General features: G+C 36.2%; 1 protein-coding gene across 11 annotated transcripts in view; it reads right to left on the bottom strand.

Annotated features, from left to right (window-relative positions):
- Positions 1-582: 582 nt before the first annotated feature.
- Positions 583-12,844, bottom strand: part of PDLIM5 (PDZ and LIM domain 5) — a 307,613-nt gene continuing 295,351 nt past the window's right edge. For all 11 annotated transcript variants that reach the window (XM_066385696.1, XM_066385693.1, XM_066385697.1 and 8 more), the window contains 4 exons: positions 12,140-12,320; positions 9,303-9,423; positions 5,342-5,457; positions 583-4,513 (listed from right to left, as the gene is read on the bottom strand). In XM_066385696.1, coding sequence (XP_066241793.1) covers positions 4,424-4,513; positions 5,342-5,457; positions 9,303-9,423; positions 12,140-12,320 — 508 coding nt within the window. In that variant the 3' untranslated portion in view covers positions 583-4,423. The remainder of the gene's footprint in view (positions 4,514-5,341; positions 5,458-9,302; positions 9,424-12,139; positions 12,321-12,844) is intronic.

Raw genomic sequence — 12,844 nt, 5'->3', positions numbered from 1 at the left:
ATATACTATGAGCAAATAGACTTGAATTTGTCTTTTATTCCCAGTATACAGCCTGCAACAGAAACATTCCTCTTGACTTTACACAGTTGGGGGAAAAAAAATCTTATTCAAACCAATAAACAAACGAGGAATAGGTGAGCCTACCTAGCTATAGAAAAGTTAGCTAATGAGACCGGAGTGAGTTAAGCATGTGGCAACAAACCCTGGTGAATGAAAAATGTGAAATGTAAAAGATGTCCTGTTGTCTGAATATGATATATGATACAATATAATGCTTGATATGACAGGTTACTCCAATAAATAATTTCAGTAATAAATATTTTAAGAGGGCAAAGACCTTATTTATCAGTTAATTCATAAACATTAGTGTAAATATGCTGCATGCAGAGCATAAAAATGGTTGAAAGTAAAATAAATATGACAACTTCAAATGTTTTGTTTTGGGGACATTTTGATAAGCAAATAGCATAACGGTATTCTCCTGAGAATTATTACATCTCTTCCTGTCCTTCGAACAGGATTTTTTTCCCAGGATAACTTAATAGAAACCACCTGCCACCCCAAAAGAAAACCAGGAGTCTGTCCGCATCACCGAAGCCATTTATTTATTATGTGCTCATTAAGATATTACTATCCTGATTATATGTCTCATGTGGTTTTTCATTAGAAAATACATCCAAAAGCACAACAGCACAGACATATATACAGATGTAAAAGTGTAAAGAAACAAAATAGAGATTAATCAATAATGCAAATAATACACTGAAAATCCAAACCCAATACCTTAAAATATTTGGGGGATAAAGAGTGGCAAACTGAAGCCACATTAGATTTGTGTAGAATTACTCAAGAGTGTTTTCCCTTCCCTGTCTGAAAAGCCTCTTCTTTCAATAGGAATGACAAAACAACAAACATCACAAAAATGTTAACATGCTATGACTTGATTCTCACTTGAGCAGGGAGCGGAAGAAATAATTTTCTATAGAAGTGATCCTATTATAGTAACCCTTAAAAATGATACTATGAATACCTTTTTGTTGCAGACAATTTTAAAACAGAATGCTGCACTAATATTTTGAAGATTGAAATCCTTAGTTCTGTTTGTCTTAATACTGATCAAATGATTAGGTTTTACTTTTAGAATCTAAATGTAACCTGAACCAATAGGAAATATGTCAGCTACTACACACAAAAGCACAGAGGATCATTCTTAGGCTGCTACTTCAGTGGGGAACAGTCTGTCCTTTTAAGTCTAGAGAAATGTTATAAATCTGAACCTAACACTAACATTTTGAAACTGGGAAGTCCAAATAGGGGATATTTTAAAGTCGTGTATTATGATTTTAATCTGTATTGTACTAAATACAGCTTTTCAAAATATACATCTAGAGAAATTAAAAGTAAATGCTCTACTGTAAAAAAGGTAATAATTTAAAGAATTCTATTGACATGGAACATTTATAATCAGAAAAATAAATATTCAGGGAGCTTACCAGAAGAATATTGTGCTCTGGCTGAGTTATTAAAAGAGTAATGCTGGTGTGTTAAATATGGCATTCCTTACCAGAAAACACAGAGATTCTTCTGGGTTAAAATTAATATTTATTTCACAGGACTGTTTTAGGAACTAATATAAAGCATTGACACAGAAGAAAAGGACAAAGCACAATGACAATGATAAATTAGGGCGTAATGTTACCCTCTTAGGAATAAAATTTAGAAAAAATACTACATTATAATCTATGAATAATATGCAGAAAGAAATATCTAATAAAAACGATATATTAATGTAAGGTAATTTTTTTTTATTAAGTGGGAGGCAGGGAGGCAGTGAGACAGACTTCCGCATGTGCCCTGACCAGGATCCACCTGGCAAGCCCCCACCAGGCAATGCTCTGCCCATCTAGGGCTGCTGCTCCTTTGCTTGGCAACTGAGCTATTTTAGCGCCTGAGGCAAGGTCATGGAGCCATACTCAGCACCTGGGGACAACTTGCTCAAACCATTCGAGCCATGGCTGTGGGAGGTAAAGAGAGAAAAAGGAAAGGGGGAAGAGGGAAGGACAGGGGTGGAGAAGCAGATGAACACTTCTCCTGTGTGCCCTGACCGGAATCGAACCCAGGACTTCCACATGCCAGGCCAACAGGCCAGGGCCGTGTAAAATAATTTTTCTAAGAAATTCAGGTCAAATAAAAATCTTTGAAGGAAATACCCAAAACAATGATCAAACACTATTGTGGCATTTAATCAGTAAGGTAAAACTAAATAACAACAAGATAAACTTCTACCATACCAAAACAAAACCACCGACTAATTTTATACTGTGTAAAGCAAAAGACTGGCATTGAGATATGACAATGCATATTGGCCAGCTTGTCATCTATAGGTGGTTTCAGCAGCAATAAGAAATAATATACAATTCAGTTTCAGCACTTAGAAGAAAAAACAAACAAATAAACAAACAAAAACACTTCCTACCTCCCTACAAGATGCAGGGTGAGGAGGTGGTTTGGGGTTGCTACTAGTGTTTGCCACTTCGTATTATCCTTCTGGTTGTTTTATCCCCAGTTAATTATTACCTGCATATAATTAAAATCTGCTAGACCATAAATGAACAGCTTTCAGGACAGATGCCTTAAAAAAATTTTTAGGGAAGTTAAATAAATATATAGCCTAAAACTCCCCTCTATAACAAACACATACACAATGGAAGTGAAGTCACTGGTGAGAGATGGAGGAGGAAGGTGTTGAGGCTCAATCTCAAATTTAAAAGCATCTTGCTCCCAAAAAATTTAAATTATAATTCAGTGGGATCATGAGCTTTTATTCATTCTGGAAACAATGAGAAAAACTAATCAATGCTGTAGTTTCTTTTCTCACTGGGAAAATGTCAATAGAATCTATTATTTCCTCCCCCCAAGTGAGAAGCCCTGGGGGGGAGGGGGAAGGAAGACAGACAGACTCCCGCATGCGCCTAACCAGGAGTCACCCGGCATGTACACCAGGGGGTGATGCTCTGCCCCTCTGGGGTGTTGTTCCGCTGCAACTGGAGTCATTCTAGTGCCTGAGGCAGAGGCCATGGAGCCATCCTCAGTGCCCGGGCCAACTTTGCTCCAATGGAGCCTTGGCTGCGGGAGGGGAAGAGAGAGACAGAGAGAAAGGAGAGGGGTAAGGGCGGAGAAGCAGATGGGCATGTCTTAGAATCTACAATTTTACCACAGTTGTTTCTCTTTCTTCATGTGGTATCTCTGTGTTTTTTTTCCTCCAAATGAAGAAAACAAATAATGGGCCAGTCTGAGTAATTAATCATGTTCCCCTTCTCTACTACCAAACCTCTGTGCATAAAGTTTCCCAAACTTAGTGATCACATCTGGAAGTGGTTTATTTATTAGTGAGAAAGAACTATAAAAGAAAAAACAATCTAGATTTTATCACATTTCCAAGCCAATCTTTTATTTTTCTAATGGAGAATTAAAGAAAAAAATTATTCTGCAAACAGAGCTCTCAAACCTTCATCAATCAGTAGTACAACTCTGAAACTAACTCACTGTCAAGAAGAGAGAATTTGGGGAGAATATTTTTGATCCAATCCTCTAATTTACCATAATTTCTATTCACAATCTTTTTTACTCATTCTCTTTAAAGAAAAAGCACTACAGTCCAAAGTAATTCAATTAGCTCTTTACCAGAGCATGAAAGAAGAGAGAAAAAGGGAGTCTGAATACTATAAGTGATAAACATACACAATGAATAAAAATGGTCAGATTTTAATGAAAGGCGAAAATTTGAAATTCATAAGCTATGTGGTGGCATTTGAGAGGACTGAAAAAACATAGCATCTCATTGGCATGACACATTTTGATCAAAAATTTCATTGACCTTTCCTACTGAAATAAACTGTAGAATAAAAAAATTTACATAGTTGTGTAAAATGGAAACTACTGCTACTGTTAAGATTCTGTTTAAATTCCTATTTACTGTTTTATAGATAAACATTATTTTTTTTTAAAAATATAATGTTTCACTTATTGATAAAGTATAAGGCATATTCACTTTTATAGATTTAGTTATAACTACCTAATAAGGAAAGCATAATTATTTCAGCACAGAGTTTGGAGTTTTTATTCTAAAATTTAATTCTTCATTAATTTATTCTAAGCTGAATTTAAAAGTCAACCAGGAAATAGGTTTTTACAAAAGTTATTTTATGGGCAGAAAATGCAGGGAAAAAGTAGTAACAAATGTCAAACTGTCTCTTTATGTTATGAAGTCAAATATTTCCTCCTAGATTTAGTTTTTAAAGCTGGAATTTATCCCTTCCAGGCTACTATTATTTTTCAGAAATCCATATAAATATTAATCTAAATTAATTGGTAATTGTAATTCTCCTTTTCTCTTCAAATTTCTTTCTCTTCTCCTGAACTTTCAAAAATTCACAGAATGAGCATGTTTCTTGCAAAGTGGCTTATCCTTCTTGGAGAAAAAGGTCTGACCTTCCAAACTTTCGCAACATACCTGAAAAAAAAAAAAACATTATATAAGAGAATATCATTACTTTATCAACCACACATGAAGGGGAATATGATTTTCACCCAAAGGATAATATGACATAGCACTTTAGTTGGTTGTGCCAGCCATCCTGACATTTCACAATTACTATATTTGATATAATCTTTCAAGAGTAATGAAGAATGGCTTTTTCTAAAATGCATTCTAATTTATTTAAATTACTGATCATTATTTCTCTTTATTGGGAGTAGAACACTTGGCCCTAATGAAAAATTAACACCTAAGAAGTCACACTATACATAATTTTTCCCCCCAAATGCTAATCGATGCTTTTAATCTACCCTTGTTTGCAGAGAACCAAAGCATTCAAACAGAAAACACAGAATCACTGCTTTACCAAATATTCCCAAGACCCTAAATACATAGGCATAGAGAACTTGATAGTTCTTTTTAATACATTCCTTTGTTTCTTAGTGAAAACCCTGGTCAACATCTGGCTGCTAGATGATGATGCAGTCAGTTAACTATCCACATCAATGTTTTCTTGTCTTCCCTATTGCCTTTGTTAATTATAATGCTCATGGGCAGTTCTAACAGAAAGCAAGAGCTTCCCCTTGTAAACAAAACTGTATTAAAAAGAGAATTTTCCCTAAAGAATAAACAACTTATTCAATGCCAAATCATTTTTAAAAGTGCCCCAAATTTTCAAAATCACTGTAAAAACATTTTTAGGTTTGAAAGACTGGAAGATATAAGTACTGTAATTTCCATTTGAGTGTTTATGCTAGAATTGGCCACACTGTGCCCCTTTAGGTCAGAAATGAGTTTACTTACCGAGCACACAAAGCAAGTGTCATGCCAGGTGTGGCCCAGAGCTTCCAGGAACATGTCGCCAGCTTCTATGGGAAATTCACATCCACGGCATATGGTACCAAAAAGGGCATAATAGTCTGTTTTGGGGAGGAGGAGACATACTTTAAACATGACAAAGCTTTGCCTGACCAGGTGCTGGCGCAGTGGACAAAGCATCAGCCCGGGAAGCAGAGGACCCAAGTCCGAAACCCTGAGGTTGCCAGCTTGAGCGCGGGATCATAGACATGACCCCATGGTCACTGGCTTGAGCCCAAGGTTGCTAGCCTGAGCAAGGGATCACTGGCTTGACAGGAGTCCCCCGGTCAAGGCACATATGAGAAAGCAATCAATGAACAACTAAGGTGCCTCAACTATGAGTTGATGCTTCTTATTTCTTGCCCTTCCTGTCTGTCTCTTTGTCTCTCTCTTTTGCTAAAAAAAAAAAAAAAAAAAAAAAAAAAAGGAAAAAAGAAGAAAAAGGACAGCTTTAAAATGATTTACTAGAAAGCAGCAATAAAATATGTATTGAATGAAATGATGAAGATAAAGTTACTAGTAACTAGAAGATTTTCAGATGGCATAATACATATTTGGTAGAGATACATGCAAAGCATGTTTCAGGTTATTACCCTTGATAAATGTTATTTATACACTTGACATCCTTTATTCTTTTTTTCCATGTTACACATTTCTTATCTCTCCAACAAGTTAAATACCCAAATATGTATAAAAGAATCCGTTAAGTTGTCAACAGACATTACTGCTTCAATACAATACAAAAGAGCTTCCAATAACTAGCAACAGTAAGACTAGGAACTTAAATCAAGAAGAAATATCTGGTATTATCAAATTTTATAGTGTATCAGACTTGGTAAGGAAGAAAAAAAAGCCACAGGAAACTTGGATGGATAAGTGCCTTGATTAAATTCTGGCTGGATTATTTTACAATATTAGCTGTTATTTATTTATTTATTTGCTATATTTTCCTTTCAATTTTATCACTTCATGCTTAAAATCATTAGCCAGAGAACACCATTTACTTGACACAGACCACAGTTATAAAATACTGGTAAGATTTCCTTCTAAAGAAAGCAGTTTTGACAAGATGTTTCTTAATTATTACTAAATTAGAATTTACTGGCATTTTAATTTTCTTTTATGTAGCTACTCTCACTACGGTTTACTCATGGCTAGCTTTTTGGCCTTTGCCATTTTCTATCCAGCCTGGGCTGGAGCAGAAAGCAGGTTATCGTGTGCAACCTGATCCACCTTTCTCAGCAATCGTCAGTATTCCTTAGCACTATTTGTTCAACGCGCAGCCAGTCTCCTGTGTGCCAGGCACTGCTCGGGACATGGGTCGGGGCAGAGTGGGGAAGAAGATGGATGTGACGGTTCTCCTCATGGGGCTTAGATCCTCCTTAGGACCGGATGTCATAATGCATTGCATTTTAAGAATGAATAATTTCAGACTGTAAAAAGTACCATGAAGGAAAGGGAAAAAAGGGATGTAATACAAAATAACTGGGGATATAAAATCACTGTAATATAACATTTTACAGGGTTAGAGAAGGCCTCTCTGTGGGGGTAACAGTTATGTTGAAACTTGAAAAAGAAAGGAGGAACCACCACAGGGATACTGGGGAAGAACATTCCACTTACAAGAAACAGCAAGCACAAGCTCTGAGGCAGGAAGGATCTTAACATGCTCAGAAAGGACAGAGCAGCCAGGTATGGCTAGAAGCCAGGGGCTGAAAAGGCAGTAGGAGAGAAGGTTGGCAAAGCCGGCCCCAGTTAAGAGCACAGTTTTTACTGTACTGGAAGCCAGGAAGGATATCAAGCACTATCTGGTTTACATTTAAACAAATATGACCATAACTGCCATTTCAGGGGTGGGGAACAGCAGATATACCATGTAGTTGGCAATTACAATGTCCAGGCAAAGGCTAAGAGTGAGCTGGATTTAGTGGTGGTGGCTGAAAGGAATGAATTCAATATACACTTGGGGGGTATATTTTAAAATTTACTAATTAAGTTGGATATAGGGAAAATAAGAGAAAGAGCAGAAAGCAAGATAATTTCTAGGTTTTATGATACTAAAAGGACATTGGGCCCTTTATAAAGATGGGGAAGAATGGGTTAAGAACAAGTCTGGGAGGTTAAAGAAAAAGGACAAAAAAAGATCAAGATGACCAGAAGTGACATTTTAATAAGACTTCAATAACGTTTTCCCCTTTCTGTAAGCAATTTTGGGGTTTTAAAAATATGACTTCTTAGACTATATTAAATATAATATTAAGGCTAGATAATTTTATATACTCTATGTTTTGGCAAATAAGGACAGCCAGTTAGTCAAACTGTCTTGCAAAGCTTTTAAAACAAACAAATAGCTCTTTCTTCAGAAGAATTAAATGGCATTACAAAATGTGAACTATTCTAGTTGAATCAGGGTAGACAGCTTGTAGCCAACCTATCCCAAAAAAGCCCATAGGGTAGTTTGCTGGAATTTCCACAGGCCTTCCTGGTGGAGAGTTTGACAGAGATCTAAATTGGTCCTAACCAGGGAGCTAAGAGAAAGGTGAAAATAAGAGGATATTGAGTAAGCAAAAAAGGACTGAGGGATGCTGACGGATGATAGATGATAGATAGATGATAGATAGATAGATGATAGATAGATGATAGATAGATAGATAGATAGATAGATAGATAGATAGATAGATAGATAGATGATAGGAAAAAAGCAAGCTGGCTGCCACTCTAACTTGACTCCTGTGGAGTACTCCCTTCTCCAGCATCACACTCTGATACTCACGGAAGAGCAATAATGAACTCCACAGGGGAATGCAGTGTCATGAGTGAAGGCACGATAAAGGAAAAATACTTCCTTTCTGAAAAATGTATGAGTAGTAGTAATATCTAAGTAAGGGAAATATGAATAAATAAGGGTTAGGAGAGTCCACTTACAACCTTTGAGAAGGAAGTGTCCAAAGGTCAGGTAATAAATCACATGTAGTATATTGGTCCTCAGAGCCTAGTTTATTAAAAATAACTTGACTAAGGGAGCTATCCAAACCAGGGTTATTCTCCCATTTAGTAAAACTAACAAAGGATTTCCAATTTATTGTGAAGACAATTGTCTTAAAGAGTAAATCAGTATCATATTTAAAAATTGGGCATTTGCCATGTTTATAAACACTCAAAATTTATTTACCATAGTAAAAGAGGTTGGTGTATGCTACATGATTTGGTAGAATTTATAACCGTAAATTATTGCGGATTCAAGCAAAGTATTTTTTTACTAATGCTTACATGCTCACATCTCTTAATTAAGTTGGGAATATGTGTTTTGACAGAGTCACATAAATTTAAATATAGTTTTTAGGTGTATATATATACACAGACACAGTAACATTAAATGTTCCTAAAACAATAAGGAAAATTATTTTGCCTAGTATTTTTTTTTCAACTTTATGGCAATATAAGGGTTAATGTTTTCCCTTCATTCAAAGCATAAGAAACCAGGCCCTGGCCGGTTGCCTCAGTGGTAGAGCATCTGCCTGGCATGCAGGAGTCCCGGGTTCAATTCCTGGCCAGGGCACACAGGAGAAGCACCCATCTGCTTCTCCACTCCTCCCCCTCTCCTTTCTCTCTCTCTCTCTCTTCCTCTCCCGTAGCCGAGGCTCCATTGGAGCAAAGTTGGCCCGGGTGGACACTGAGGATGGCTGCAAGGCTGCTGCCTCAGGTACTAGAATGGCTCTGGTTACAACAAAGCGACGCCCCAGATGGGCAGAGCATCGCCCCCTGGTGGGCATGCCGGGTGGGTCCTGGTCGGGCGCATGCGGGAGTCTGTCTGACTGCCTCCCCGTTTTCAACTTCAGAAAAATACAAAAAACAAAACAAAACAACAACAAAAAACCATAAGATACCAATAGCTTCAGAAGCTTACCAGTCTCACAGTAAGGTTCACCATCCTCCAAGTGAAAAACATTATTACGAATGGGTTTTCCACAGGCCACACACACAAAACAGGACACATGCCAAGTTTGTTTCAAAGCATTGATGACTTCCTGTTACAGAAAGGTAATGGGATGTAAAAAAAAAAAAGAAAAAGATGACAGTACACAAATACTCAACTAGCTCAACCAATACAGCCCTTTTAACCTGAGCCAAAGTAGATACATATGCTTTATCTTTGCCTTGAACTTTTCTCCTAAGTAACAGAAGATGATAGGTAAGGACAGACTTGCAAATCATCTAAACTGATGTACTATATAACATGTGTATTTTTCACAAATACTATGAGGAAACTTATTTAAAGAATGATTAGTGTGTTGAACATTTTATAATACAAATGAATAAGGCACTTGCTACAACACATCCTGCTTTTTCTCAAAGGCTGTCAGGAAACATGGACTTATAAAGGTTTCATAGTACTATTTTGAAAATCTCATGGAGAAAGGACAAACATTAAAAACCAAAACAAATCTATACTTGGGTGCATTATGGAAGCAATAACCTAACCAAGGTAATCCAGTCAGTTTGACGCGTGCTTAGGGTTTTAGAAATCAGCTGTGGCTGTACTAAGTATACACTCCAAAGAGCATCTAAAATTTGAACCATAAAGTATGGATTCTACTCAACAATGGCCCATGGTTAAATATACCAACTATCAAGAAATAGGGCAAGATTTTAATTAGTGAAAGTCCTGGAAAGTTGATTTCTCAAGGAATCATTTCTTTAGATTTAGAGAAAAGAGATGGAGTCATTACAAATAATTTTTGAAGAATAGTTAACATACGTATTGACTCTTTCCATAATGTTTATCACAAAGAGGATGCTATATATGATATATGGTTATTATTTTGTAAATGAATTACTAATAAGGAGCAAGTTGGGAGAAAACCATCCTAATGTTAACAGGAATTATCTGGGATTGGTAAATATATAGGCTATTTTATTTTCATTCTTAACATTTTCTGTATTATCTAATTGTTAGAGTGAAATATTTTTTCTAACAATAAATATATTGTCAAAATAAAAGAAAATGACATAGAATAAGTTATTAGCCATAGAAAATGCCATAGTTCACTACTGAAGGACAATGGAAAGAAATGACAGTTGCTTAGATCCTAAAAGATTACAATGTTCATGTACAACAAATACCCAATTAACCAAACTATCCCCCAAGGCTTCCAGCACATACTTCATGAGATTACTAGTTCTTCTTTAATAGGTACCCAACTCAAACACAATCCAGAGAAACTGTCCTTTTAGTGAAGTCCTGGACTATCCCTGAAGCAGTAAGTGGTCTCCATTTCCTAGAACCTCATTTGGTGCTAACACTGTTACTTGACTTTTTTTTTATTAAGTATTCTAGAATCCATAGAATAGATTTATATACTATAACAGTAATAATTTATTCTACTTATTGTCATTTGCAAAGGCACAGCCTGAATCATTCTACCTTTCTGTTTCCAACATATTGTACAAATTAATAATTTAGATAAATTTCATGTGGTATATTTATAATTTTTAAGTGTCCTCAAAGTTTCAGACATATTTAAAGATATATTCTAAAATTAAGACTACTCTATATAATTCATGCTAACTTTTCTTTTAATTGATATAAATTTAGAGTTTCATGGTTATATTTTTGATATTGAGAATATCAAAATTCAGCAATGCCATTTCCAAATTTAGTTGTATTAGTTTTGTATGAGACCAGACAACTTGGCTGCTTCTAAAGTAAAATTTCAGAAAGTCTTGGGTTTGATTCCTTGTCAGAGCATACAGGAAAAGCAACCATCTGCTTCTCTCCTCACACTTCTTTCTCTCTCATTCTCTCTCTCTCTTTTCTCCTCCCACAGCCATGGCTCGATTGATTTGAGTGTGTTGGCTCCAGGCACTGAGGATGGCTCTGTGAAGCCTCAACCTCAGGCACTAAAAATAGCTTGGTTGTGAGCATGGCCCCAGATGGGCAGAGCACTGGCCCCAGATGTGGGTAGCAGGGTGGATCCCAGTCAGGGTGCAAGCAGGAGTCTGTCTATTTCCTCTCCTCTTGCTTAGAGATAATAATAATAAAAATAAAAAATAAAGTAAAATTCCATAGGAAATGCCTGACTCTTACTTTGTAATTATAAACTGGATATTCCAGAGTAGGAAATTCATTCATTCGTTATTATTTATTATGTACCTGCCACCTAAATTACTCCCTCTTTGCAAAAAAATAAAAGGTGTGGTTTTATTATTTTTCTATACATGTATAGTTCTCATAAAACTGGTTATATTTTTAAACATTATGCCCATTCAAGAAAAATATATCATTTATAAACCTGTTTTATATATTTTATGAGATCTGTGCCCTGTGCTTGAACCTTGACAAATAGGGAAATGCTGCTCTTATAAAAGCAATGGAATTTAATTTAAAACAGTGAAGGTGTCAGTTCTAAGAACTCTGATGTGTGTGGTCCTGTACGACCTCTTCATTCCTGGGCTAACAGGGTCCTGTTGAGGTAGCACACCCACAGTAAATTATTTTTCCCCCACAGTGGCTAGACTTTCACCAGACAAACCAGCACTCAGTAAGACAAAACCAAAGACAACTTAACCCCATGAGGCTTATCTACAGAGGTCTATTTAGTTTTGCTTTACAATAATAAATAGTGATGAAAACAGAGAGGGGATCAGGCAAGAGGAAAATAAAAAGTCAAAATGATGGAAGGGGCTCATAAAAATAATTGTGCTTTAAAATTCACTCAGAATAAAGAGATTTCCAGTACTTACTCCCAGGATCTTCCTTTGGCATCGACCACATTCCGGAGCAAAGAATTTCTCATAGCACAGCTCACAATACAAGGCTCCTTTTTCCTCTACAAATCCAATGTAGGCCATTGTGTTTTTGCAGTGAGCACAGTTAAACTCTTCTGGGTGCCATGATTTCCCCAGCGCTACTAGGAATGGTCCCCTGCCAGAAGTAAAGAGATCAAGTTGGATCAGGAGTTACAGTTTCTAAAGTTTGCCTGAATAGGACCTCTTTAATACAATGTCCAAACAATTAGAATACTTGCTCAATCCTCCCTCTCCAGGACTGAACACAGAGGTGCTGTAAATTTACATAGGAGCTCCCTGAGCATTTATGTGAAAAGAGGAGGAGTAAGAGTACTGAAAGGCCAACCCTCTCCCCTTTATTCTATCTTCAAGAGATTTCAAAGTTATTTATTTTTTTTAGTTGCAATGGGTGAGGCTATCTGTGTCATGAATATGATTAAAATTGAGGATGCTAACTGTGACAGAAAATAAAGTAACCAAGGAAAAGGAGCTTAGGGAGAGATGAGAGTTTGACATTTGTATAAAATAAACAAAAGAAACATCTTACTTTGGTAATGTCAGAGTCTTAAAAGAAGTATTACCCAATAAAACATTCCACTCAGTTTCTCTTCCCCAACAAAGTTTCATATATTTGCCAACTTTATTAAACACATTGAATCT

Source organism: Saccopteryx leptura, chromosome 5 (assembly GCF_036850995.1).
Source record: "Saccopteryx leptura isolate mSacLep1 chromosome 5, mSacLep1_pri_phased_curated, whole genome shotgun sequence".
Classification (NCBI taxonomy): domain Eukaryota; kingdom Metazoa; phylum Chordata; class Mammalia; order Chiroptera; family Emballonuridae; genus Saccopteryx; species Saccopteryx leptura.
This window is presented reverse-complemented; position numbering and strand designations above follow the sequence as displayed.